The sequence below is a fragment of the Cryptomeria japonica genome, chromosome 11 (genome assembly GCF_030272615.1).
Source record: "Cryptomeria japonica chromosome 11, Sugi_1.0, whole genome shotgun sequence".
Taxonomy (NCBI): Eukaryota; Viridiplantae; Streptophyta; class Pinopsida; order Cupressales; family Cupressaceae; genus Cryptomeria; species Cryptomeria japonica.
In genome coordinates, this window is record NC_081415.1 from 390,464,934 (window position 1) to 390,492,498 (window position 27,565).

Consider the following 27,565-nt stretch of genomic DNA (forward strand, 5'->3'; position numbering starts at 1 on the left):
TGATATCCATGGCGGGACTGCAAAAGTTATGAATATGCCTCATCCTTCTAAGTTTTTTTATTACTTGTCATTTTCTTTAGCATTTTGTTACTTCATGAATGAGATGTTTTCAGATGTTTTTTCCATGAATACCTCTCTCTTGTATGCTTCATGATCAATGTGTCTTCAGCATGTCCACTCCATGAGAACCTTTCTCATATATTCTTGTACCTTATGTGTATTTATGTATTACTTCATGGTTTACGTGTATGATTCATGCCTTGCATGTATTCATATGTATGGTTTGTGTTTTACATAGCTCCTTCATGCCTTATGAGCATTACTTCATGCCTTACAGTCTTCTCAAAATATTGCAAAATCATTCAACAAGAAAAAGAGTAGTAGAGGCTACATACCAAAATAAATTAGATCTCCCTCTTTATTTCCTCACTTTCTTCCCTATTTTCTTCCCCCCTTCTTTATCACTTCCCTTTTTCTTTATTTTTCCTTGATATAACTAACCTTTTCTCCTTAATGTTCTTCATGAATCCAAAGACTCCTTTACACTCCCCACTTTACATCCATGGCAACTACCTCCATAACTTCACTTAGTGTGAAGTAAATATTCTCTTCTACCATGACCTTCATATATCCTTCATATATCCTTTCAAATATTACCATCCATATATATATCAACCTCACTCTAAGACATTGAATCTACTCTGGCCAATTTTGCTTCACATTTCTCTTATGTGACAACAAAATGTGAGGATTTAAGAGAAGCTTCAAATCATAATAGCCCTTAGCATTGGTTCAGAAAGAGTCTCATATTATGCCTCCTAGATTGGATGGCTCTGATCCTCATCACACTATTCAACTTTGTCCTCCTCACTGGATTGTTTGCACTCGTGATGACAGAATTGTGAAGATTATATTTCAACAATTTTTCATTTCTTTTTTCTTGCTTCTGATTCAATGAGAATCGGTTAAGATGTCCTTTCGGTGAAATATTTTTGTCCACCTTTGGTCAATGAAAATAAATGTATTTTCTGATGGCATTTTTAGTTTGTTGGCATTTTGCATAGAGATTGTATTAAAGATATGTTGTCATTGATGTCAATGAATTGGTAATGGTATTCATGTTATTGCTGATATTGTTGTTTTTTATATTGGCTAGTAACCGGTAAGAAGAGCTTTGTGGAAGATGTTGTAAACCGGTATGTAAATTTTGTGAATTGAACTAGTGAACCAGTGTAAAGGGTTAAACCTTTCTATGTAATGTAACTGGTAAACCCTATCAGTTGTTAAACCCTAACTGATCAAGTTTGTTGGTTTATTATCTAATAAGCGGTAATGATGGAGACACGTGTGATCATTGTATGAGGATATGGTCAAATTGTTTTGGCGTGTTTGTTTATTGTCTAGGGAAGGAGCAAAGTGGATTGCATCTAATGCACAGGGTGTGATGAGTTACAAAGTCTGATGAAGCGGTGATCATGGAGCGGATGGAATTTTCTTGAAGAATGTGAAGAGATTGTCATGATTTCTAACGATCAAGAATGTACGACTTGTTTGTAATATCGATGATGAGAATTAGGTTTTTGTTGTGTTACCGACCTAATTAATTTGTATTTAAGGTCGATGAAGTTGTTTGTAAAGGTGGTTGGTAAAATTGATAGAAACCTGTTGAGTGTGCAGTTGCCTAACCACTGAATGGATCTGCACTTTGAGTGAAGGTGGATTGAAGTTTAGAAGAATCAGATCAAGCAAATATAGTGCTACTCAGACAGATCAAGAAAACCTGTTGTTTTCCAACAATTACAACAAAAGTAAAATCCCTTAACCAGGTAAGCTCTAACAAGCTTGGTTACTCATTATATCCTCTAACAAGGTGGTCCATTAGCTTGGATTTTTAAATCCTCCAACGAGGTTACTCCTAACAGGGTATTGTGCTTTTCATCAAGGCATATTTGTAAATCCCTTAACCGGGTGATTCCTAACCAGAATTAGTTCTTAACAGGACTTATTGTAAAGCTTTAACAGGCTTGGCTCCTAACAGGCCGAACTTCAGAAGAGTTCAGATAGCTATCCTTTTGAGTCTCATCTCACCATGGTTTATACCTATTTGGGTTTTCCACGTATAAATATTGGTGTCAAGTGGTGAATGCTTTTGTGGTTATGATATTATTTGTTGATTTGATTAACTTTTGATAAGGCATGATAAGTAGAAGCATTGAGAGATGAATATATTGAGTTATGATTAAGCATTGTTGATATTTACAAGATTGAAGTTGTTTACTGTTAAGTTGTCATAACAGTTAAACCGGTTAATGTCAAGTATTCTTATGAATATTGATCTTGACTGAGATATGTTTACTTTGTGTGACTGAGTTTGAGTTTAGGAACTTTGTATCAGTTTTTCAATATATTGATTCACCCCCCCCCCCCTCTCATTATTCTACCAGATACTTATTCTCTCATCATACCATCAATTGGTATCAGACCGTCTCAAGTCCTCTTAATCTAAAAGCCTAACAGCATGAGGAAAAGATCTTGTAGATCATGATGAAGAAAGAAGGTTTGAAGTTCAATAAAGATAACTATAGAATATGGAGTGACAGAATGAAGATTTACATTAAGAGTCTTGGTAGTCAGTATTGGGATCATATAGGAACTAAGTATATTGCTCCTCCTGGAATCCTGACTGATTATCAAAAGAAAGAACGGCAAGAAAATCACCAAGCATTAGAGGCTATTATCAGTTCTCTATCTAATGTTGAATATGTAGATGTTCATGGTCTTGAGACTGCACATGAAGTGTGGCAAAAACTTGAAGAGATTTATAGCAGTGATGAACATGTTAAGATTTCCAAAGAGGAGATTTTAAGAGGAAAGTTCGATGACATGAGAATGTCTGAAGGTGATAATATCCAGCAGTATGGTCAAAGGATCAAAGAGATAGTTGGTGAGATAAGGAGTGCAGGAGGGAAAGTGGAAGATGCCACAGTAATCAGTAAGGTACTGAGAACCTTGCTACTAGTATATGCTATCTGAGTTGCAGCTATTCAGGAGTTGAAATCCATTGACAAGACAAAGGTAACTCTTGACTCTATTATTGGCAAACTTACTTCTTTTGAACTAAATGGCTATGATGGTAGTGTACAGAAATCAGAATCTGTATTTAGAGATTTTGTCTCTAACTCATTTGTGAGAAGAAGTAGAGATACCGGCCATAGCTATGAATCTAGATCCAGCAGAGATGTTGATGATGAAGACAACCTAGTGGAACTTGAAACATTGTTGGAAAAATGACTGCCTAGAGGCACTGGTAAATATAGAGGTAAGCTACCTTTAAAATGTTCATGCAACGAGATTGGTCATATAGCAGCAAATTGCCCTATTGGTGAAAATGAATACAAGAGAGACAAATTTAAGAAGTATAAGGGTAAAGGCAAGAGAGATTGTCTTGTAGCTGTTGGTAGTGGTATTACTGATGAAGAATCTGATGATGATGCTAGTGAAGATATTGTGTTTGTAGCTATTAAGGAATAAATATCAGATCAGAAGGCACTAGTATCCAGAATGGATAACTCTGATGATTGGATCATTGATAGTGGTTGTTCACATCACATGACCGGTGATCGGAGCAAATTTTTCCCTAAAGAATTTGATGGTGGTGTTGTCAAATTTGGTAATGACTCACCCTGTATGGTTAAAGGCAAGGGAGTTATTTCTCTTAATGGGAAGAGCAATGCTGACGATGTCTATTGGGTTCAAGACCTAAAGCACAATCTTTTAAGTGTGGCACAACTTAATGATAGAGGATACCCACTAGAGTTTAGAAATGGAATATGCAAAATCTTTGACAACAAAGGTGAATTGATTGCAACCGGGAAATGGACAAGAGGTAATCTATTTCATCTCAATCCTAAAGTTAGCAACTATTTGATTGCAAAAATGTATGATAGCTAGCTTTGGCATAGGAGATTTTGTCATATAAATTTTGACAATATTGTTAAAGTAAGTAAGTCTAAGATAGTAAGAGGTCTTCCTCAGCTAGACAAACCGGTTAATGCTCTTTGTAAAGAATGTCAACTAGGAAAGACGACTTCTTCAAATTTCATGATTAAGTCATTCTCAGCAAAGCACTTGTTAGATTTTGTTCATACAGATCTATGTGGACCAATAAGAACAAGAAGCATTCAAGGTGACAGATACTTCATGATCTTCACTGATGATTGTTCAAGGATGATGTGGGTCCCATTCTTGAAGGATAAGAATGGAGCTTTTGGTAAATTCAAGGCATTCAGAGCCTTAGCTGAGAAAGACAGTGGCAAAAAGATAAAATGTTTAAGAACAGATCAAGGTGGTGAATTCACTTCTGTGGAGTTCAATAAGTATTGTGATGATAATGGTATCAAGCGGCAGCTTTCTACACCAAGGACACCACAGCAGAATGGTATAGCAGAGAGAAACAACCGGTCAGTGGTTGAAGCTGCTAGGACTATGTTGATACAAGGAGGTGTAGAAAAAACATTTTGGAAAGAAGTTGTAAGTACAGTTGTTTACACAATGAACCGAGTTCTAGTGAAGAGAGGTAAGGACAAGACCCCATATGAGTACTGGTATGGGAGATCACCTGATGTTATCTATTTTAAGATATTTGGAAGCAAATGTTTTATTAAAAGAGGTGATTACATAAGCAAGTTTGAAGCTAAGAGTGATGAAGGAATATTTCTTGGCTATTCCACCAAGAGTAAGGCCTATAAATGCTTCAACAACCGAACACAAAAAATTGTTGAGAGTGTTGATGTTCATGTAGATGAACGTCCTAAAGTTTCAAAAGGAACCAGTTCTGAGAAGAAGGATGAAGATCCTTGCATTTTGCTTTTGGAACCTGAAACGATTAAATCAGAAACCGATAAAGCAAATCCTGATGTACTTGTTCAACCGGAACAAATAAATTCAGAGGAAGATGATAATGAAGAAACTGAACCTGAAGAGAATGATCATGTTATTCCTAGGTATGTGAGATTGAATCATAGTCCTGAACAGATAATTGGAGATAAGGATGTCGGTGTACTAACTAGAAGGAGAATAAGAGAGAACTCTTGCATGATCTCCACCTTTGAACCTAGAAGTGCTAAGGAGGCAGTTGGTGAAAGCTATGGAGGAGGAGTTGGATCAAATTGAGAAGAACAACACTTGGACCCTGGTACCCCAATCGGTCAACACTTGGACCCTGGTACCCCAATCGGTAAACAAGAATATTATTGGTACTAAATTGGTGTTCGGAAACAAATTAAATGAAGATGGTGTTGTAGTTCGCAACAAGACAAGATTAGTATGCAAAGTTTATGCGCAAGAAGAAGGAGAAGACTACGGAGAAAATTTTGCACCAGTAGCAAGACTAGAAGGTGTCAGAACATTACTTGCATTTGCAGCTCATAAGAAGTTCAAGGTATACCAGATGGATGTTAAGTCTGCATTCTTGAATGGGATACTAGAAGAAGAATTTTATATAGTAGCCTGATGGTTATGCATTGACAGATAAGGAAGACATGGTATGCAAATTGCATAAAGCTTTGTATGGATTAAAGCAGGCACCCAGAGCATGGTATGAAGGACTTCATACTCATCTGATGAAGATAGTCTTTGCTAGAACCAATGATGATAGCAACATTTATCTCAAGTCTGAAGGAGATGAAATACTGGTCAGTGAAGTATTTGTAGATGACATTATATTTAGAGGTAATGATGACATGAGTAATTGTTTTGCGGATGAAATGAAGAATGAATTTGAGATGTCATTAGTAGGGGAAATAAAAAAATTGCATAGGCTTATAGATACAGCAGATGAAGAATGGTATTTTCATTACTCAATCCAAGTATGTGAAAGAGGTTTTGAAAACTTTCGGTGTGAGTGACTGTAAACCAGTTGGAACCCCAATGGTTACAGGTTGTAAATTGTCCAAGGAAGATGCATCTAAGTCTGTAGATGAAAAGGAATACAGGTCAATGATTGGAAAATTACACTATGTTGTTCACAGTCGATCGGATAATGCCCATGCATTTGGTATTGTTGTTGGATTTCAGAAGAATCCAAAGGAGGCACATATGATGGCAACCAAGAGAACTTCTACATATCTGAAAGATATTGTTGACTATAGGTTATGGTATCCATATGGTGGAAATTTTGAATTGAAAGCATACATAGATGTTGATTGGGCAGGAAATATTGATGACCGGAAGAGTACTACTGATGGAGCATTCTTTCTAGGAGGAAGGCTAGTTTCATGGAGTAGTAATAAGTAAAGTAGTACTTCACAATCTACTATTGAAGCTAAGTATGTAGAAGCTTATATGAATTGCACACAAGCTATGTGGATGAGGCACATTTTGGAAGGTTTGAAGATGGAAATCTCAAAACCAATAAAGATTTTGTGTGATAATACAAGTGCAATAAACATTTCAAAAAATCTTATTTTGCATGCAAGGACTAAGCACATTGAATTGACATATCACTTCTTGAGGGAAAAAGTTCAAAGTAAAGATGTTATCTTGGAGCATGTTTCTACCAAGGAGAAGCTTGCAGATATCTTTAAACTACCATATGAAATTGAAGAGTAGCAAGTCAATCTTTCCTATCCCTAGCCTATTGTGCCTTGTTACACAATATGAATAGAACCTTAGCATCATTGATCATACCCACCATTTTTTATTTTAAAATTTAAAATCAACATTCACCTCATTTCTAATGTTGGTAAGGTTCATTATTTTTAAAAGAGTATTAGATAAAAGATTTGATGGAACAAAATTGACAGAGGAAAAGAATAACAACATTATATTTTAGATGTTAAATGTTTTTTAATATATATTTTCTATATGATAATTAATATTTTGGGAGTAGTTAAGGATAAGGAGATCAGAGTTGATATTTGATAGTCTATCGCCATCCTTATGTTATATTGTACTTTTGTTCTAGGAAAGATTTTGATCTTTTGCAATTAGTGTGGGTTTTTTAAGGTGACTCTTTATATGTCCTAAAATTGTATGAGCCTAATAGCTTCTACTCTTGTTGATAGTTTGGTGGCTTTGAACAATGACTCCTTCGAAGAAGCGTGATCCTTGTAATATTGGTCTTCCTTGTAATTTTGGCCTTCCATGATGTGAAAAGAGGTTATGTTATGAATAATGGTCCAGATGATTTAGTTATTTCTTATTATGTTGAGTATGAGTAAATCTGGGCTTCCTTGGTTATGGTCATTATTTTCTACTAACTATGGTAATTTAGTGTAATTTGAGCATGGACTTCAAGTAATCAAGAGGGTGGAAACAATATTCAAGTGTTAGGGGGTACACGGCCTTGACCAAGAGATGAAAGTATCAAGAAAGTACAAGTGATTCAAGTGTAGTTCATTGTATCATTCACCTATCAATTCCTAGCAACATTCCCAAATAAACAAGCAAAGAGGTATGTTGAGTGCATATATACATTTTATGTTTCCATGATATATATAAGTAAGATATCAAACATGAAATTTAGATTGATTTGAAATTTCATTCATAAATATTAGATCTTCCTTGTCGATTTTTGAATGCATAATGTCTCATTGATTTCAATATTTTTATTGCAAGTACTCTTTTCAGCATGAAACTCCACTCATTGAGGTCTCGTACTAAATGCAAGTCAGTTATCCTATCAATGATGATACGTTTTGCATACATTTTATGGGGAAATATTATTAATAGCTATGGTTGGGTTGTTCATTGTTTTGTGAAAATATATACAAGTATATTGGGACATTAGAGTCATAAACACCATAAATTGTGTTTGAGATCATTGTCCTAATTGTAATAGTCATTCACCATTGGCCCAAGGCCACACCAACACCATTATGACACCAAGGTTTATGCATACTGGTGTAAGGGCTACTCTTAGGACATTTCATTACCGTTGCATATCCACACCTACGGTTTCCAAACACAACTTATTTGAGTAGGTAGTATCAATGGTAAAATTGTGATTGTCACAATTGGTACCCTTAGGACAGTCATTAATATTTGGTCTATGGCACTTTTTTATGGCTTCTAAATGCTTCTATGGGGTGTGAAGGGGTCCCACACATCTCTTCCAACATTCCATCCAACGCACTTCAATCTTTAATAGTCTTATATTCCACTTTCTCTATGTTGCTATCCCAGAGGTCCGATACATGATGAATATCATACCAATCAATCAAATATAGCGTGTGTCTCTGAGGTTTTGGAGACCTGCAAGAAAGAGAAATGAAAATACATATTTACAAGATCCTTTCCAACCAGTGGTGAGTTTTTAACGGTGAAAAAGCCAAAAATACATTTTTTTCCCACTCATTGGAAACCCTAGTGAGTGTTTTGATAGTTTTTGGAAAAATAGTGATATCTTCTTCAAATTTCAATGGATCTCAATGCTACAAAATATGAAATGGAGGTAATTCACTTCTCTACCATATCCAATTAACTTCTAATGAAAATATGATGAATTTCACAATTAAAAATAATGAGAATCAGAGTGAAACGTTTTTGTATGAACAAAAATCTCCAACTTCATTTAGTAAAACTTTCAAAATTCAACAAGACAAACTTGGATGGTGTGACAAAGGCCTATTTATGACCATCCAAGTGGGTTTCAATCTCAAACCACCAAAAACCAACCTCCCAACCAAATTTTAAAAAGTTGTCATGACAATAATGACAACTTTTTACAATTTTTACCCAATGGACCTCAAAATTTCCCAATTAGGTCCAAATACATCATAATGGCCTCAAATGGCCTTATTTACATGAAATAACACAAAAAAAAAAATCTCAAATTTTGACCGTTTTGCCAAACCTAGGTCCCTAGGGTGCTCCTGCACCATCAAACCATGTGAATTAGCACAAACAAACATGTTTTGGAAGTTTTAATGAGAGAAGCTATAAATATTTCTACCTCTCAATAAAGAAAAGAATACCACAAATCTCATTATTGATAAGAAAGTGTTCAGTGATTCATAGAGTTCCCCCAAACCCTTCAACAAATAAATTCAACAATCTCCCCATTGGCCTATCCTCAAGTGACAAACATAATAGACAAGTTCAGAAACCATTCTATACTGTGAAATCAAAATGCATACCTTTTGCATTGGTGAGATGTGAAATTGGGCTTGTAAAATGTTTTGCAAAACCATCCCATGTTTTCACCTTTATTTATTTTGTGAATTCGAGCTTGGTCTAGGAGGTTAGACAAGTTGTTTTGTAGGTTGTAGCAGTAATAAAGTGCTAGAGGAATTTAGAGAGAATTATTCTTGTAACCCATTTGAAGGAATAACACAAGCATTGTTCTCTTTGGTGTGGTTTTTTTCTCACAAGGGTTTCACCATGCCAATCACATTTTCTTGAAAGATTCTAAAGCCTTTTAAAAAACCCATCCTATGCTTATCTTGCAATCGTAACGTTTCATGAGGTGACAACAGCTATGAGTTTTAATGGATGCTTTCATTAAAGGAGTTGTTGCATATCCTTCCTCAATTGTGTAAACTACTTTATGTAAAACTCCATTGGATTTATGTCTTAAGACTGAAATCTAAATTTAATTATTATTATAATGACATCAAGCAAACAATAAGGTAAAGAAAAATCGAAGCCAAGCAAAATCTTAGACAAAAGACCTTTGGTGATTATTTCTTTTAGTTATTTATTTCACTTCTAATCACCAAAGGTCTTTTGTCTAAGGTTTTTCTTGGCTTCGATTTTTCTTTACCTTATTGTTTGCTTGATGTCATTATAATAATAATTAAGTTTAGATTTCAGTCTTAAGATATAAATCCAATGGAGTTTTACATAAAGTAGTTTATACAATTGAGGAAGGATATGCAACAACTCCTTTAATGAAAGAGTCCATATACCCTTGTCAATATCTTCCAACTAATTATAGTGATCATGGGGCAAAGATCTAGACAATGGAGTGTAGGCCATGGTTCAATAGTCGTGAAAACTTCATCGCTTTTGTCTACCCATTGATAGAAACCCCTTGCAAGGGTTCCTTAGGGACCAATTCATTCTACATAGATTGATTATATGTAGAAACCCTAGAATTTGCAAGCGATCGTGTTTGTCACATGATCCTTGTACTCATGTTAGCATCCTCACCAGTATATATAAATTGAGATAAACTAATAGAGCTAAAAAATAGAAATTGAAGATAGTTGAGAGACATGATAGACAAAGAAAATAACTTTCAAGACATTATTGTAAGTTTGTAAGTATGATAGTAGTTCTTTATAAATTTAACGTTCTTCCACTATTTTGTTAATTGTTATTTAATTTTAGTCTACCTATAGTATTGTTGGTGTGTAGATAGATCGCACTCTAATACTTGATCAAGAACAATCATCTTGTGGGGGATGACCCTTTGGTGAAATGGTGGGGCGTCTTGCCTGTAGTGCCTACAACCTAGGTTCAAACCCCCATGGGTTCGTCTCTACCATGTTAAAAATGGAGTATCCTTACCCTCGGGAGAACCTTGGAGAAATAGTGGGGCTTCTTTCTTGTAGGGCTTACATTCTTGGTTCAAACCATTAATTTAGGGAAGGAAAGAAAAGTATTGTCTGCAGTGCATTGGATTTGTAGAGGAATTCACTCCAGGGAATACAGTGCAATGGGGGAGCAGTCAGAATGCGAAAATTTGCAGGCTATTCGCAATAAGAAGTCAGGGCATGGCAAAAACCTGAATGATCGACAAGGCGCTGACATTGGCGGAACTCAGGATCAACCTAGAACAGTCAAATGGAAAGTTTTAGATGTCAATTGGGATTCGAATAGTCTATTAGAACACGATGTTTGGAAGGAGGCCCACAGGGATCGATCCCATTGCTCGAGACCTGGGAATCCAAAAAAACTACATCATAGCTCACATCCTATTGAAATCGATCTATCTAATGAACTCGATGATGACAGAGACATCTTCAAACGGCATGCCATCATCTCTCGAGTGGTTGGTCCCAAATTCCCTAGGAAGGATATCAGATTATGGGTGGATGAAAACTGGGGGAGCCATGTCATTGTCAAATTCCTTCCTAAGGGTTTCTTCATGGCGGTATTTGTTGTAGTTGAAGAAAAAGACCATATTCTTCATTTACAGAACTGGTTTTTGGATATCCATCCTCTTTATGTCCAATCTTGGACCCCAAATTTTGATCCAACTCCTCTGGCGATTTATGACAAACTGGTTTGGATTCAATTATTTAATCTCCCCACGGAGTACTAGAGTGATCCTAGTTTGGAAAAAATTGGCCGATCCTTGGGCACTTTTCTGGAAATCGACGAAGGCATTATTGGCGAAGATTTGTATACTTATGCTGGGTTAAAAATCATTGCAGTCAAGAAAATTTCAGAATCAATCACCATCATCACTAAGGAGGGGGATTGGCTCCAACAAATCGAAATTGAATTGGATATTATGCCTTGCACTCGATGCGGAAGTCGAATACATATGACTAGAAGATGTGGCATCTATGTTAGAAAGGTCTTTAATAATCCTCGCAGAAAGATCAATCGGGTATGGAGGAAAAAAAATACAAATAAATCAGAGGATATCTTATTATTGGATGGCCCTAAAGCTTCAAATAATCCTCCACCTCAGAAGTCGATCAACATTCCCATCCTATTACCGAATTTGTCATCAATGGCAAATCTAGTGCGGTCTTGGATACCTAGAATAATAATCCACCTGGTAATCATCTGGATGGTAATTCTGAGGTTAGCACCTCTATCTCAGGATCTGAATCTTCTGCACCAATTTATGAAACAGAGACACTCGATGATCAAGGAAATCTGGATCCTCGATGCATCAGCCAGTCTGCAAATGCAATTCTGGGCAGAGCCAAAGGTACAAAAGGGCAAAAGAGATTTAAGACAATCAAAGAACAAAGAGCCAATGAAAAGGGCTTAGTAAGTGTATTAGATTACTTGAAAGTATCCAAGGGAGGAAACCCCTCCCTTGGAGAAAGATGAAGATCTACTCATGGAATGTCAGGGGCTCGTCTGCCCCTGACAAAAGACGCTTGGCCAAAAGAGCTTTGACCAATCTTAATTTGGATGTGATATTGCTTCAAGAAACTAAGTTGAACTCGGATAAAGATGTGGATTTTAAGAATTTATGTTTTAAATGGGAGGGATTGTTTCAAGACGCTAGAGGATCTACTGGAGGTCTTGGGATTCTCTGGAACCCGGTCAACATTGAGGTTTACCCTGTTGCTTCTTGTGATTTTTGGATGGCATGTACTATCAAGTGCAAAAAGTTGAATCTCTGTTTTCCACTTTTCAACATCTATGGACCAATCAAGACTGAGGATAAGTTGCGAGTCTGGAAAGAGATTACGCTTCAAGTTTACTTATTAGAATTGGGAAAGGTTATTATGGCTGGTGATTTCAATGCCATTCTAAACTTCAAGGATAAGGTTGGCTGTCTGAAAAAACCCACTAAAGTCATGGATGATTTTTGGGATTTTGTATCCAACTGTAGGTTAGTTGACATTGTTCCTAAAAATGGCAAGTTCACTTGGAATAATAGGTGGCTAAATTTCTCCAATATCACTGAAAGACTAGATAGATTCTTCGTTGGTGAATGGTGGTTGCTGAACAATCATTCTCTTGAGTCTGTAATTGAATCTCAGAGTGGTTCGGACCACTTCCCTATCACACTGTCCATCGCTCATGAGTCGCACGGTCCCAAAAATTATTATAAATTCCTAAACATGTGGTGGCAAGATCCATCCCTGCTGGATCTTCTCAGAGGTTGGTGGATGGAGAGTAATGTGTTCGCTGGTTCTCCAAGTTTCAAGTTTTCCAAGCGCATACAATTAATGAAATGTAAATTAAAAGAGTGGAACAAAAACACTTTCAAAAATATCTTCTCAAAAAATCTTAGAATCGAATCCAAACTAGAAGAAATAAATAATCGAGTTATAGCCATGGGCATGACCAACAAACAGTATGAAGCGGGATAACTCCTCAGAATGCAGTATTCTGAGATTCTGACTCAGGAGGAACTATACTGGAAGGATAAATCGTGAGAGCACTGGATTACGGAGGGGGATATGAATACCAAATTTTTCCATGCATTTGTGAAATCAAGAAGAAGTGGTAATAGAATCAGTTCGATCTTAGATAATAATGGCAATCGGGTGTATTTGGATAAGGATATTGAGCAAGTTGCTTTAAATAATTTCATGGGCTTATTGGGGGAAAATCACTCCAGTCACGGATCATCTTTTTCTTTAGTCTTGGAGGTCATTAATCCTCTCCTTATGGATGAGGACCGGGAAATGTTGAAGGTGCCCTACTCGCAGGAGGAGGTTAGGGAGGTCACTTTTGCACTCCATCCTCACAAGGCTTCGGGCCCTGATGGTATTAATGCTGAATTTTTTCAAAAATGTTGGGATTTCCTAGGTACTAATATCTGGCTGGTTGTTGAGGAATTCAGAAAAAAAAGAGGAAATTCGTAAAGGAAATCAATCACACTCTGATCTCCCTAATTCCCAAGAAATCGGATTGCTCGACTATGAAGGATTTTCAGCCTATTTTGTTATGCAATACACTATACAAAATCATCTCCAAAGATATGGAAGAGAGGCTAAAGAAAATTCTTCCTAAACAAATCTTGGAGAATCAGAATGGATTCACACCAGGCCGGGAAATTGCGGATAGCATTATTTTGGTATCGGAGGTAATCCACTCTATGCATAAAGAAAAAATGAAAGGCATGTCTATTAAACTGGATGTTGAAAAAGCTTATGATCGGGTTGTATGGCAATTCCTATTTTGTGTACTAGAAAAGTTTGGCTTCCCCTCCTCTTGGATTGAATGCATCAAATTCTGCATCTCAACGATGAAGTTCTCACTACTTGTCAATGGTAATATTTGTGGATTCTTCTCTGCTACAAATGGGTTGTGTCAAGGCGATCCGTTGTCTCCATCTATTTTTGTTCTTATGGTCGAAGTACTTGGGAAGCTCATTCAGAAAAAGCATGTGATGGGAGACTGGAAAGGTATACGGGTTCATAATCAATTGGAGGCCATTACTCACTCACAGTTCGCGGATGATACCGTGGTGTTTGGTGAAGCCTCTATGTTTGAAGCTAGATGCATAATGGAAACTTTGAATCTCTACTCAGAGTGTTCGGGCTAGGTAATGAACATTGATAAATATCAATTATTCTTCTTTAATATCAATAGGCAGTCCCAGTTAAGTATTTCAAGATACATGGGGATTAAAATCATGGAACTCCCAATGACATATCTCGGGGTTAAAATTGACAAAGGATGTCAGCAGTCACATATTTGGGATGATGTCCGCTAATCTTGTGAAGCTAAAACATTACTTTGGAAAAATCATTGGCTATCTCAGGTGGGACGATTGACCATGGTTCGATCAGTTCTATTGGTCATCCCTGTATATAGCATGTCTTGTTTCAAAATGCCTCATGCTACTGGGGTGAAGTTGGATAACCTCTTGAGGAAATCTGTGTGGGACGGAGCAAAAGGTGCCAACCGGATTCCACTCATAAACTGGGAAACTATGTGCTTTCAAAAAGAATTCGGGGGTGCAGGCCTGAGGAAGATGGAGCTTTAGAATATCGCTTTGGGTGCTAAACTTACCTGGAAAATGTATCGTGAACCTCAGAAGATTTGGTGCAAAATTTTCAAGAAGAAATATTTGGATTCGGAGCTTCCAAGTAGAATTCTTACGGTTGCAAATTTGGAAAAAGGATCTGCTACATGGAATTTCTTATGGGAATGCAGATCATAAATCACTGACCATATCTCATGGCAAATTGGTAATGGATGCTCTACGAAGTTTTCGTATGATTCATGGGATGGGGAGCCTACAATCTGTGATCTTATCAATGACCACACCTGGATTCAAATGGTGGAATCCCATATCGGGTCTCTTATTCGTGATTATTTTGATACTAAGCTTACTGATGGGAAGATTAGGAGGTGGAAACTAGTGAGTTTGGGTAATTCGGCGATGTGCTCTCAGTTGCGAAACATTTTGAATTCTAGACATATCCCTGTCTCCAATGATGATGACAGCATATTTTGGTGTGGCTCTAAAACTGGAGAATACAGTGTGAAATTCGGCTATGAGGCACAAAGAATCAGAGGTATGATTGCTTCCTGGCCACACAAGCTATGTTGGAACAATCGGCTCCTCCCCAAAGCTGGGGCTTTTCTCTGGATTACTCTTCATAACCGAATCCTAACCGCGGATAGGCTTAAACTTATAGGTATCTCTGGCCCGAGCATGTGTTTCATGTGCAAGGAAGTAGATGAAACGTCCAATCATTTGTTATTCAGTTGTCCAGTCGTTGTTTCTTGCTAGAACTAGTTCCTAGATAAAATTAACTTTGTCACTGCCCGAAATGAAACACTAAAAGACTTCCTCTTATCTTGGCCCACCTATCATTCTTCGAAATGGAGCAATTTATGGCTGACTGACCCATCTTTGATCACATGGCACCTCTGGAAGGAGAGGATTAAGAGGATTTTTAAAGAAACATATCTTCCCTTGGACAAACTCTTCGAGAACTTAAAATTGGCAATTGAGGAAGTGGTCAACGGTAAACACAAAAGAATTGTCAGATGCTACAATGACTGGGATCGATCCATGGAAAAATATTGGCGACTGAAAGACCACAATCCTGGCTCTATATTCTCTAATAAAAGGGTTGATAGGAAGCATATCAGATGGAAAGCACCTCCACCAGATTGGTTCAAACTAAACTTCGATGGTTCTTGTAGAGGTAATCCCAAGGTCTCTGGATATGGTGCCATTATCAAAAATGCTGAGGGTGATCTGATTTTGGGCACTTATGGTTCACTTGGATGGGCCATCAATAATGAGGCCGAGATTCATGCCCTCATTGTGGGTCTCAGTTTATGTGTCAAACATGGTTTGTCAAAAATAGTTATCGAGGGTGATTCACTTATAGCTATTAATGGGTTAATAAAATTGCAATTTCAAAACAGGAGGCTATGTAAATGGATCTCATGTTTTACTCTGCTATTGAACTCGATTGGAGTCTATGAGGTCATGCACACATATAGAGAAGGAAATCGGGTTGCCGATTTTCTTGCCAATCTGGGTGTTGATTCTCCCAATGCTGAGGTGATATTTGACAAAGTGTCTACCCCTGAGATCATCTATGTCCAAGTCAAGTCAGATCTTCTCCGTAACAATGTTAAGTGAGGCCTTACTGCTTCTTATCAATGAACATGTTGTCGTCGTCATGCAAGCCATTCAAGGCAACTACTAAGTTGTTTTCATCTTTTGTAACTATGCCTTGTTTGCCACCTTCGATTGGTCCTTTTTTGTTAATGGCTGGCATCATGGCTTCGATATGTAATAGTTATTTTTTTTAATCTAATATAGGGCGCTATCCCAAGACTAGATAGCACTTATCATTTTAAAAAAAAAAAAAACAATCATCTTGTGATTATGAGAACTAAGTATAATATCTTCAATAGGTTCTTTGCATTCACTTTTCCAAGGAGAATTAAAATAAACAAATATTCTTAAGAAGATACAGAAATGAACTTAATATAAGGAAATGGCCAAAAGGTCATTCACTGGATAACAATAATCAACAAATCCATAACATAAGAATTCACAAATTAAAAATTCACAATGACAATGGTTTCATATCCCATCCTTTATGGGTACCCTTGGAAACACCTATTGGCCACTAGAATTTGATCACCCTTTCAAGGCTTGATCCAACATTACAAGACAAAATAAACATCATGGTAAACTAGTCTTGGGCTTGTGATATCATAACAAGTGCAAATTAGTGGATCTCAACAATGTTACACATACTATCATTGATGGTTACTAGTCCTTTGCAATTAGGACTATCAACGTTGATGGCCAAAGGCCAAATCAACACATCTATGCCTTTAAAAAAAAACCCTTGAAACTGACTTGCAGAACCTACACAAGAACTAGGACCAGTCTCTTGGACTTCCGGCCTCCCAAACCCTCCAACAAGACTCTATTTCGCAACAATGGCAGTAATAATTTCAATTTGTCATAGTCTGTCCTTCCGGGACAGTCAATAGTGCTTGTGTTCTTCCTTTACAACATGATCTCCAACCTTGTTGATCGGATACACAGGGCCCCCACACATCTCTCTATCACCAAACACAAGGTGAATTCATCTCTATTCATTGAACATGGTGTATATTCAATCTTGTTGTCCTTAAATGTCTGATACATGGATATATCAGACCCTCAATCCTTCACCACAAATTGGTCTATGAATAAGCTCTTGATTCTAGTGAATGTGAACCTCTATGTGACTGGTGCTATGAAATTTTTATGGTACTAGAGTTTTTATAGAATATGATAAATGGTCATTCGATCTAGATACCAAACTTGGGGAGAATATGTTGAAGGCAAATGGATTTTTCTACTAAGATAGAGTTGTACCATTCCCATTAGGTTGATAACCTAAAATGGAAACCTGATGGGGGGCAATGTTGAAAACATGCAAGGGAATCAAAGGCTACAAGCTTAAGAAAAACATCCAAAGTAGGTTTCAAGTAGATAAAGTCATTGCAAACCAAATGTGACTCATACAACTAAGTTATGAAAAGAACAAAGAAGAACAAGAACAACTAACTTAGATAAAGTAGATAAAGTCATTTCATCTTCCTAATTGGGTTGCTCTTCTTCCATTCGTGATGTCCCTTCCTTTTCCAGAAAATTGGCTTTTAAGGCTCTTGTATTTGGATTAGCTAATTCCCTATCAGCACCAGAGCTACTCCCTTTGATCCCATTTTTAATAGGTTTACGAGTACTCAATGGTTCATATACTCCTCTTAGGAGTTGGACCATCTCAACCATGGTGCGCCTCATATTAGCTTGAAACCAGTGCCCCTCATATTAGCTTGAATCCTATGCCCCCTATTGGTAGTTGATGGGGATAGAATACCATTCACTGTACATATTAATGAGGTGTGCTTTATGTCTAGATAAGGAGAACATGTCAGTATGGAATAATCAAATTTATTTAAAAATAAATAAATAAATAAATAGCCGTCAGAATTCCGACGAACACTAAACTTTGCAGCGACGGCCAAACCGTCGGACCCACAGCATTCTTGTCGGTGCAAAGTTTCTGATGTCATTGAAATTCTGATGACAACTAAAGAAACATCCGACAAGGATGTTGTATGTCCGACGGCACTTCCTTGTCGGACGATCGTCGATGCATGGTAGTGGGGGAGCGTCAAAATTCCGACGGCCATCCAACGACATTTTTGGTCGAAGAAGTGATCATAGCCGCCATCAAAAGAGTTCATGGTGTCGTCGGAATTTCGACGTTCAATGGCATTGTCGAGAAGTCCGACATCGAGTTTTCGACGGCTACATTTGTCAGCAATCCAACGAAAAGTAGTCAGAATTCCGATGATAGGTTGTCGGAAATTAGCCCCGAATGTACTAGTGCATTAATCCCTTCTCATTAATACCACATTATGGCCCCTAGACAATTTGCTACCCCAATGCCAACATAGACCTTTTTCTCTTTTCTTTGCCTCTTGTTGAGGAGAGACTTTAGTTATTTGTCTTGGGATAAAGAAGCTAGCCCCATTTTTATTGATAGGGTTAATGACATTTTTATCTTTCCATTGCATAGTTTTGCCCTATGTTGATCTTTTTGTAGTGAGGTTTTGTTCCTCAATATGTAATGCATGTTATATAACTTTACTAAGTGTATAAGGTTTCATTAAATGAACATCATTCTTCATTTGTTCATTAAGTCCATTGATGTAGAGTTGCAACCTTTGATAGGGTGTAACATCTTGAGTTTGAATCATCAATCTCATATGTTCTACATTATATTTAGCTACAGAACCTATTTGTTTTAAATTTGTAAGTTGGGTACAATAGCTCCACTCCTATTATTTCTCATAGTGGGCTACTAAGTCAGTAGTAATTTCCCTTGTTTTTCACTCACCATCCATTGGTACACCATTGATTGGATTCAAATTTCAAATACGATGAAGCTATTGTAACTATTGCATCATTAGATATATTATGGAGCTTAAAATATTGTTCCATGAGACATATCCATGAATACATTTGTGCCATCCAACTTGTGTATATCTATTTTGGATAGGTTTAATTTTAGACTAAGAAAATATTGTCATATCCCTTGATTTGTCAATTAGAATTGTGCCACTTTGGTGGCTTTGTGAGCCCTTCAATTTTGATAACATTACATGTTGAAACTTATATAAACCCTCATATATAGATGATGTAAATGGGGCTAAAAACATATCCTTAGAGAAATGTACCAATTTTTCACAGTCTGGTCGAATTACTCCATTAATTAAGGAGTTGACAATTAAAAAAGGTGGGTTTATATAGATGGTGTAAATGGGGCTAAAAACATATCCTTAGAGAAATGTATCAATTTTTCACAATCTGGTCGAATTACTCCATCAATTAAGGAGTTGACAATAAAAAAGGTTGTTGTTTCCACATTCATAGAAGTCCTTTGGTACTAAAGATGACATGGCTTCAAATATGTTTTTAATTTGAGCTATAGATTCATTTCTATTAATTGAGGATGGTATCTAGTGCAAATTGTAACAATAAAAATTGAGAATGTATGTTATGACAAGTTTTGATATTTATGTTTTGTTTAAACCTCGACCACTAAATTAAAAAAAAAGTGTTTTATGTCTACTAGAAAATTACAAAATACTAACCCTACCTAATTTCTTATAAGCTTTCCAAAAAAAAAAAGCTGAAAATTATGGCCTATAGAACAAATTAATGAAAAAATAAAATTAAAAAATTATATCTTTCTTAAAAACAAAGCTTCAAAATTTGAATTTTCTTTGAATGTTCTTATACCTCTAATGCTTAAAAACCTTGAAACAATCAGATCCAAATTTGCATTAATTTAATGTTATGGTGGAAACAAAAATGCTAGCCAAAATCATAGCTCTAATACCACTTATTGTGATATTTTTTGGATAAAAATGTAAAAGTCAGAAATATAGGAAACCAATTTGAGAAGGTGACCTCCAATAATTTAATAATGTATGAATTTGATATTTGATGATATGACAATTTGGTAGAAACATCTCTACCTTTATATATATGGTTAACTATGTTGTAAATACCCCTTCATCCTAATTAGAAATATTAGGTACTAAATGAGCCAAATGGTAAGATTAAACATGCCAAGGTACTTAACTTATAATACTAATGAAAATATAATACATAAGAATATATGATATTAAGGTCATAACATTAGATGGAATATCAAAGACCTAACAATTTGAAACATAATTTAAAATTCCACCCAATTGAATTCCCTTACTTGATACACCATTTGTAAAACTTTTAGAAAGTTATTGAGTTATAATTTATTATACAACTCCCTAATATGTTTTTTATTAAAAAAGAAGTAAAACAAGGGGGCTGACCTTTAATACAACCCATAGGAGACAAGAGAGACAACAAAACAAGGGTGAGAGCCTTGAACAAAACAAGTTTGGACAAGCCAAGAGAAAAACCTATCAAACCAACAACAACCCAAAACCCAAATCAAGGATGGGGAGAAATGCATGAGCCTTAACAAGGAGGGATTTGGGGGAGGAGGAAAGACTTCCCCTTCCACCTGCGACAAACCACAGTCCAGGCAATACTGTCATTAGGACCATCAAAAGAAGCATCAAGTGGGGAGCACCCCACAGGGTTTCTATCAGCAATGACAATAGAATATAATCGCAGAATAGCAGCAGGGTGTTGCAGCAGAACAGCATCAGGAGTAGATTCGACAGAAGTACATCATAGCTGCAAAATAGGAGCAACAGGAGTAGGATCCTCAAGGACAAAAGAGGCACAATAGTGGAAACAAGAGGGTCGACAATAGCATCAGTAACAGTAAGAGGCACAACTTCATCCCGGGAGGAAAGATCTTCCTCATAACAGGGGCCAACAAAATCAGAATTAGAAGCATTGACAATCAAGTGGTCAATTGTAGCATCCTTCCACCAAATAGCAGCACCTTTGTGATGTGGTGGATCCAAAGCTAAATGACCCATTGAGAATCATTTCCGGCAACGAAAGGGGAGGCCCTCATAATCCAACGGTTGAGTCCATGGCCTATCCCCAACCATAAGAACCTCATCCCTCGGGAGGGGTGAAGAGATGTCAATATCGATTAAGATGCAGGAAAAGGTGGAGTGACCCATGGAAGACATGGCATAATCAACCATCAAGAAATGGCTAATAGAGTTACCAATGGCCTCATAGAAAAAATGCTCCCAGAAATGTAGGGGAAGATTAAGAAGGCAAACCTAAATCGAACGCACATTAAGTGGTTCAATAAGAGGGTTAAAAGAAGTTGACCAAGCTTAACAAAGAGAGAGTGAACTCCCCAAGCCCACAACTTGCCCAAAACCAAATCACGGTCAGAAGCAACAACAAAGGAAGCAATGAAAAAGCCTTAGCATAGGAGAAAAGCTTAATGCTATGAGCAACCAAAGGCTTCCAAGAATCACTCACTCGGCGATGAAGGATGTAGGAGAGAAGGCCAAAACCCAGCAGATCTACACACCAACGCACAAGGTTGATAGAAACTGATAAACCTAGAGGATCCGATTAATACTGAGAGGGGGGTGAATCAGTAATAACAAAAACTGAAACTTTCAACACCAAAGCAGATTTATCTTAGATCTAAAAACATTTAACACTTAAACCAAATCTGCATAACAGATTTCTTTATCAGATCTTGATAATCATTTCCTCTTATGCAAACTTATTAATCAAATCAGCCATCAATTCAATATCAGATCAACAAACACAATTACCAACTTATTAAATGATCAGAATGCTTCATCAATCATATAATCATCAATACTGGTAACCATTTTCAGATCTCTAATAAACAAACATAAAATATCTTTACCAGTTATCAAAAATAAAACATGAAGATCACAAGAAAGGTATACCACACATGAACACCATGTTTTTCACGTGGAAAACCAAATAGGGAAAAAAACACGGTGGGAATTGGTACCCACAAATATTTTGCACTCTTTCAAAATGTGCCCTATTAGGAGCCAAGCCCGGTTAGAAGCTTACAATGATACCATATTAGGAGCAGACCCTGTTAGGAGTCACCCCGTTAAGGGATTTACCTCAATCCTGTTAGAAGCTTTGATCTGTTAGGATCAACCTCACAAGAGGATTTAGAACTCAGATATTGAGTCACCCTATTAGGCAATTTTACAATGTGAGACATGTTAGGAACTACCCGGTTAAGGGAATTTAGTTGTTGTAATTGTTAGAGAACAACAGTGAACGATCTGTGTATAGCACTCTACTGCTTGCTTGATCAGATACAATTAAGTTCTAAGTCTAAATCTCTCTGGCAGATCTTCTCACACATACTAGTTCGACTTCTCACACTTTGCAAAATCACCGACACTTCAAAACATCAACCTTGCCGACATAAATAACTTTTACAACTAGGTCAGCATCAAAACTCTAAGACTTACTACATAGATCATCACAGATATTTACAACTCATTACAGATCATCATAGGGATCATTATGTTGGAATTTTGGTAGAATTGATTGTGTGTTGCATTGATGTATTGTCATTGATGCCAACACTAGTTGTTTGGATGCTTTACCGGCACCCTTTTGGTCCCCGTAGGTTGAGTGGTTTCTGGTTGATTTGGATCTGGTATGATTTGGTTATGGATTTGGCTTGTTCATGATACTCATGTTCATATTCAGTAAGTTGGTTTTGGTCAGGTGATCGGATGCTATCATGTTTGCTTAGAAGCTTGGTTTTTGGTTTCGGCGAGGGTTTCACCGACAAAGCTTTTGATGAAGGTCTTTGATGAATTGCATAAGTGGTGTTGGTGCATCTTCTAGTGGAGTTTCAGGATGCTGATAGTGATCATGTTCGAGACTTGGCGAATAGAGATCATTGTTGTAGCATGTGGACCTATACTAGGTCCTGGTTGATCTAGGTTATGGACCGGTTTTAATGTAACGTGTGTATTGGACCTCTCGATGTGTTTTCGGGATGTCTTATGTGTAGGATATTATTTGTTTGGTCTAAGGCCGACATGGTTTGTAATTATGTAACTGGTTTATTATTTGGTGGCCAACCTAATTGTTTATAGTCAAGGGTTTGTATATATAGATGTAAGATCTTATTGTAGATTATCATGGGTATGTGAGAAGTCATGGTCAAGGAATGTAATGTGCGAATAATGTAATATCATTCAGACAGAGGATTTGATCGATCATTGGAGATCGAATTGGGTTTATGTAAGAGGATTTAGCCCTTCGGTATTAAGTTTAACCAAAATTGTACTCATGCATAGGAGATGCTATCTTTTGCAGTTCAACACTTCTCCTGATTGTTGTCTAGATTTTTATGTAGTCAGTGAGGCTCCTTTTGTGATGAGTAGTGCGCTCTAGGTTGTTGGCCTTCCTGCAAGTGCAGGCCCCTCAATTGTAATTCACATACTTACTGTAGAAGTATTATCTGACTGTGGGTAGGCTTCCTACCGTGGTTTTTCCCCTTACTGAGTTTTCCACGTATAAATCTTGGTGTCATGTGGATAGTATTTATTCTATGATTATTGTTTATGCTTAATTGGTTTAACTATTATTCCGGTATTAATGTTTTGGGTTTCGGTATTAAAGTTTTAATTGCTAATGGTTTCAGTAATCTATGACAACTGATTCACCCCCCCCCCCTCTCAATTGTCTTCTAGTTATTTGAATTATCTAACAATCGGTATCAAAGCTTTGGTCCTCTCTGCAGAAAGCTTAACTGCTTGAGGAAGATCCTATGGAGACTAAGAGTTCAAGTTCATCCAGTTCTTCTAGAGCTATCTTTCGGAGAGATATTCCTAGGCTTGATGGAAAAAATTACACAGTATGGAAGATTCGGATGGAGACTCATCTAAGATGTCTTGGCAAGGAGATTTGGGAGATCACATAGAATGGTGTCACACCTTATAATCCAAGATCTGACAATCCTCCTCTAGCAAACCTGGATAAGGAGCTTGAGAATGATTGTAGAGCAAGAGAAACCCTCTTGTGTGCACTTTCTGATCAGCAAATAATGGGATTAAATGATAAATCATCTGGAAATGCTATATGGGATAAGTTGGAGACTCTTAATGAAGGTGACCCTATAGTGAAGATTGTTAAACTTGATGGTTACCGGGTAAGATATGAAAACCTGGAGATGGAAGAAGATGAAATAATTGCTGCATTCATGGAAAGGGTAAATGAGATTGTTATGGGAATTCAATGTTGTGGTGGAACTCTGAACGAAGATGAAATTGGTTCTAAAGTTCTGAGAGCCCTACCACTGGCTTACAAAATGAAGGCTACTACTATTAATGAATTGAGAACAATGCCTAATATATTTGTGAACAGAGATACTTTGGTTGGGAAACTATTTGTTTTTTAGCTTGAAGAATCTGGACCTTTTGGAGCTATGAAGACTGAACCTTCTTTTCATGCATCTACATCTGCAACTAGTAAGCAAGATTGGAAAGCTTTATATGCAAAGGAATTAGAAAATATGAAGAGAGAAGATGATGAGTTTGAGAAACTTGAAGCATTATTTGCTAGAAGAGTACCTAAAGGACCGGTAGGAAGTAAGCATGAAGGAAAAGAACCTTTTAAATATTTTGAATGTAATAAGATTGGTCATTTTGCATCTAGACGTCCTTAAAGGAAATAAAGATTTGAAAAAAGAGTTAGAAGATCATTTAAGTCTAACCCTAGATATCAGAACAAGTATAAGTACAAGAAAAACATAGACAAATCATGCTACATAGCGGATGAGGAGGGCATTATTGTTTTTGATGATGAACCGACAAAAGATTCTGCTAGTGGTTTTGGAAATGGGAAGGAAAGGATGTTCCTAGCTATCAAGGAAGATGATACGGCACTAGAAGAGAATGTACTTGAAGAGAAGGCACTTGCGGCTTACATTGAAGACAATAATTAATGGATAATTGACAGCGGTTGTTCACATCATATGACTGGAGATAAAGGGAAGTTTTTGTCTTTGCAAGAATTTGATGGCGGTCTAATTAGATTTGGAGATGACAAAGCATGTATGATCAAAGGAAAAGGAACTATATCATTAGATGGTAAGAACAATAATGACAATGTTTATTATGTTAAAAGTTTAAGGCATAATATTTTGAGTGTAGGACAATTGGTAGATAAGATATTTCAATTACAGGTCAAGGATAGAAAATGCAAAATCATTAATAGATCTAGTTTGGAGATTGCAACCGGTGCACAAACAAAAGGTAACATATTTCATTTGAACTCCAGTGAGAAGACATGTTTGATTACACAAATTGATGAGAGTTGGCTATGGCATAAAAGGTTGTGTCATGTAAATTTTGGTTGCATTGTAAAGATTAGTTCAACTAAGGCAGTTAGGGATATACCTAAGATTATGAAGCCCTATAATCCGGTATGTAAAGAATGTCAAATGGATAAATAGGTCAGAACCTCTTTTAGGAATATACAAGATAAATCAAATGATGTTCTTGATCTTATTCATACTGATTTGTGTGGCCTTGCTAGAGTTAAAAGTTTTCAAGGTGATAGATATTTCATGCTAATCATTGATGATTATTCTAGAATGATGTGGGTTACTTTTCTAAAAGAAAAATCTAAAGCATTTGAGAAGTTTAAAATCTATAAGGCTAAAGTGGAAACTGAGACAGGATTGAAGATTAAATGTTTGAGGTCAAATCATGGTGGAGAATTCACATCAGGTGAGTTTGATAACTTTTGTGAGAAGCATGGTATAAGAAGACAATTTTCTGTTCCCCGGACACCTCTGTGGAATGGAGTTGTGGAAACGAAGAACAGAACTATCTTGGATGTTGCTAGAACAATGATGATGGAAGCTAGTCTACCTCATATCTACTGGAGAGAAGCAGTGAGCACAGCGGTTTATACATTCAACAGAGTACATATCAAAGGATAAATCGGTAAGACACCTTATTAATTATGGTTTGGCAATACACCTACAGTTAAGTATTTCAGAATTTTTGGTAGTAAATGTTATATCAGGAGAGATGATAATATTGGCAAATTTGATCCTAGATGTGATGAAGGCATATTTCTTGGTTATTCTAATGAAAGTAAGGCATATAGATGTTATAACAAGAGATTGCAGAGAATTGTGGAGAGTGCTAATGTCAAAATAGATGAGTTGAACAGAAGTCAAATCAGAGTTTATAAGAAGGAACTGGTAGTAGAAATGATTATATCTGAACCGATAGCACCTTTACTGGAACAGAGTGTTGAACCAGTTACTCTAGTAGTATTAGAGAATTCTACAGTAACTGAAGAATAGGGAAGAGGAACGGAGAGTCAGAGGACTCCTAGGTATGTGAGATTGAATCATTCAGAAGATCAGATCATTGCTACTACTAACTATACACAAGTTTTATGGATGAAGCAAATGTTGAAGGATATAAAGGTGGATTGTGATGTACCGGTAGTTATTCACTGTGATAACTCTACTGTTATTGATATATCAAATAATCCGGTATTTCATTCTAAGACAAAGCACATATCTATCAAGTATAACTTTTTGAAGGAAAGGGTGGAAGCAAATGAAGTTAGATTGGTTTATGTGAACACTAAAAAGCATATTGCAGATATTTTCTCTAAACCTTTGTCCAAGGAATCATTTGAGTACCTAAGAGACAGATTGGGAGTTTCTACCCCTCTGATAGAGACTTGATTGATGCGATTTGGCATTAGTCTGGTATGCATTATCAGGGATACTATTCATTTTGGCACTGATGTAAGGATGCTATTGCTCAACGGGAGTATTCAGCTTTGTGATTCAATGGTTTATGTTTTTTCTTTGATATTTTTGTCAGATTCCTGGCATTGATGTTCAAAGGGGGAGTGATATTGATGTGAAAAAGGAAGTGAAAAAGAATAAGAAAAAGAGAGAGATATTGATAGGAAGAGATTCAGAGCTTTACAGAAATATTATTCACAAGGGGAGTTTGGTCTTTATTTTAGAGTTGTATGTGGGAGATTGTTGGTTGTCTTCCATTGGGGGAGACTTGTTTGGCATTTCTTGGTACTTAGATGTTTTTCACATCTAGCGTTTCCATCAATGCCAAAGGGGGAGATTGTTGGCCATTTGGTGGAATTGATTATGTGTCGCATTGATGTTTTGTCATTGATGCCAACGCTAGTTGTTTAGATGCTTTACCAGCACCCTTCTGGTCCTGGTAGATTGAGTGGTTTCTGGTTGATTTGGATCCAACATGATCCAGTAGGCTCTAGTATGATTTGGTTATGGATTTGGCTTGTTCATGATACTCATGTTCATATTCAGTAAGTTGGTTTTGGTCTGGTGACTGAATGCTATCCTGTTTTCTTAGAAGCTTGGTTTCTGGGTCCGGCGAGGGTTTCACTGGCAAAGCTTTTGATGAAGATCTTTGA

The 27,565-nt window shown here is 36.7% G+C and overlaps 1 protein-coding gene across 1 annotated transcript; it reads left to right on the plus strand.

Moving 5' to 3' along the window:
- Positions 1-12,011: 12,011 nt before the first annotated feature.
- LOC131071562 (uncharacterized) lies at positions 12,012-13,010 on the plus strand. Its single transcript, XM_058007449.2, has one exon. The coding sequence runs from the start codon at positions 12,012-12,014 to the stop codon at positions 13,008-13,010; it is 999 nt and encodes a 332-aa protein (XP_057863432.2).
- The last annotated feature ends 14,555 nt before the right edge of the window (positions 13,011-27,565 follow it).

Bases quoted from the DNA above. Each gene is read 5' to 3' on its own strand.
- LOC131071562 (XM_058007449.2), top strand. From the start codon at position 12,012: ATGAAGATCTACTCATGGAATGTCAGGGGCTCGTCTGCCCCTGACAAA.